The sequence below is a fragment of the Mandrillus leucophaeus genome, unplaced genomic scaffold (assembly GCF_000951045.1).
Source record: "Mandrillus leucophaeus isolate KB7577 unplaced genomic scaffold, Mleu.le_1.0 Scaffold1049, whole genome shotgun sequence".
In the NCBI taxonomy this organism is placed as follows: domain Eukaryota; kingdom Metazoa; phylum Chordata; class Mammalia; order Primates; family Cercopithecidae; genus Mandrillus; species Mandrillus leucophaeus.
In genome coordinates, this window is record NW_012098643.1 from 120,291 (window position 1) to 121,106 (window position 816).

The following is an 816-nucleotide window of genomic DNA, read 5'->3' on the forward strand; positions in this document are numbered from 1 at the left end:
GCATGACTCAGTCCAGTGCAAGAGGAGAACCTGTGGCTGCCCAAAGTGACAATCTCTGTGCACCATCACACAATGCCCATTTCCATTCCAGGGTCACTCAAGTGTACCCCCACACACCCTTAGAAACAAACAGTACTGGGGTTAGATAGATGACTTCTACACCAACTCCTCTCTGTGTATAGGTCCTGACTCACAATGGGGAAACAAGGAAGGAGGAAGATTCCACCAATGACACACACAGCCAAGACTGGAATTAAAAGCGATTTAATGAGGGCAGAGCAGGAAACATGCATTTCTTTTCATTCGAATCTTCAAATGAACCCTGAGCAGCTGAAGACCAGAAAAGCCACTAATACTTTCTGCTTAATTCAAGGGCTTACAGGATTCTTCAGAGTGTGTGCAAGCAAAAGCTTCATAGTACATATTTTTAGGGTACAAGTAAGAGAGAGACTATGACTCGGGGTGACAATGTACTGATTAGAAGGTCTACAGACAATTAAGACACAGAAGCAGATGGGAAGAGGGTGTCCAGCATCTGGTGGTCGGCTTCTCAAAGGCTTGTCTGTGCACCACATTACTTCTGCTTGGTCTTCTGCTGAGCTGGGCCTGGAGTGACCGTTGAAGGATGCGGCTCTGGTACCTTTGTGTAGCCTGGCTCAGGAACTTTGGTGTAACCTTGCTCAGGGATTTTAATGGCGCCTGGCTCAGGAAAGTTGATGCAGCCTTTGTCAGAGACCTTGGTGCTGCCTGGCTCAGGGACCTTGGTGCAGCCTTTGTCAGGGACCTTGGTGCTGCCTGGCTCAGGGACCTTGGTGC

General features: G+C 48.7%; 1 protein-coding gene across 2 annotated transcripts in view; it reads right to left on the minus strand.

The window, feature by feature from the left end:
- Window positions 1–248: 248 nt before the first annotated feature.
- Window positions 249–816, minus strand: part of SPRR3 (small proline-rich protein 3) — a 2,166-nt gene continuing 1,598 nt past the window's right edge. The window contains exon 4 of one of the 2 annotated variants that reach the window (XM_011980802.1): window positions 249–808. In XM_011980802.1, coding sequence (XP_011836192.1) covers window positions 575–808 — 234 coding nt within the window. In that variant the 3' untranslated portion in view covers window positions 249–574. The remainder of the gene's footprint in view (window positions 809–816) is intronic. The other variant, XM_011980810.1, reaches the window with a different exon arrangement.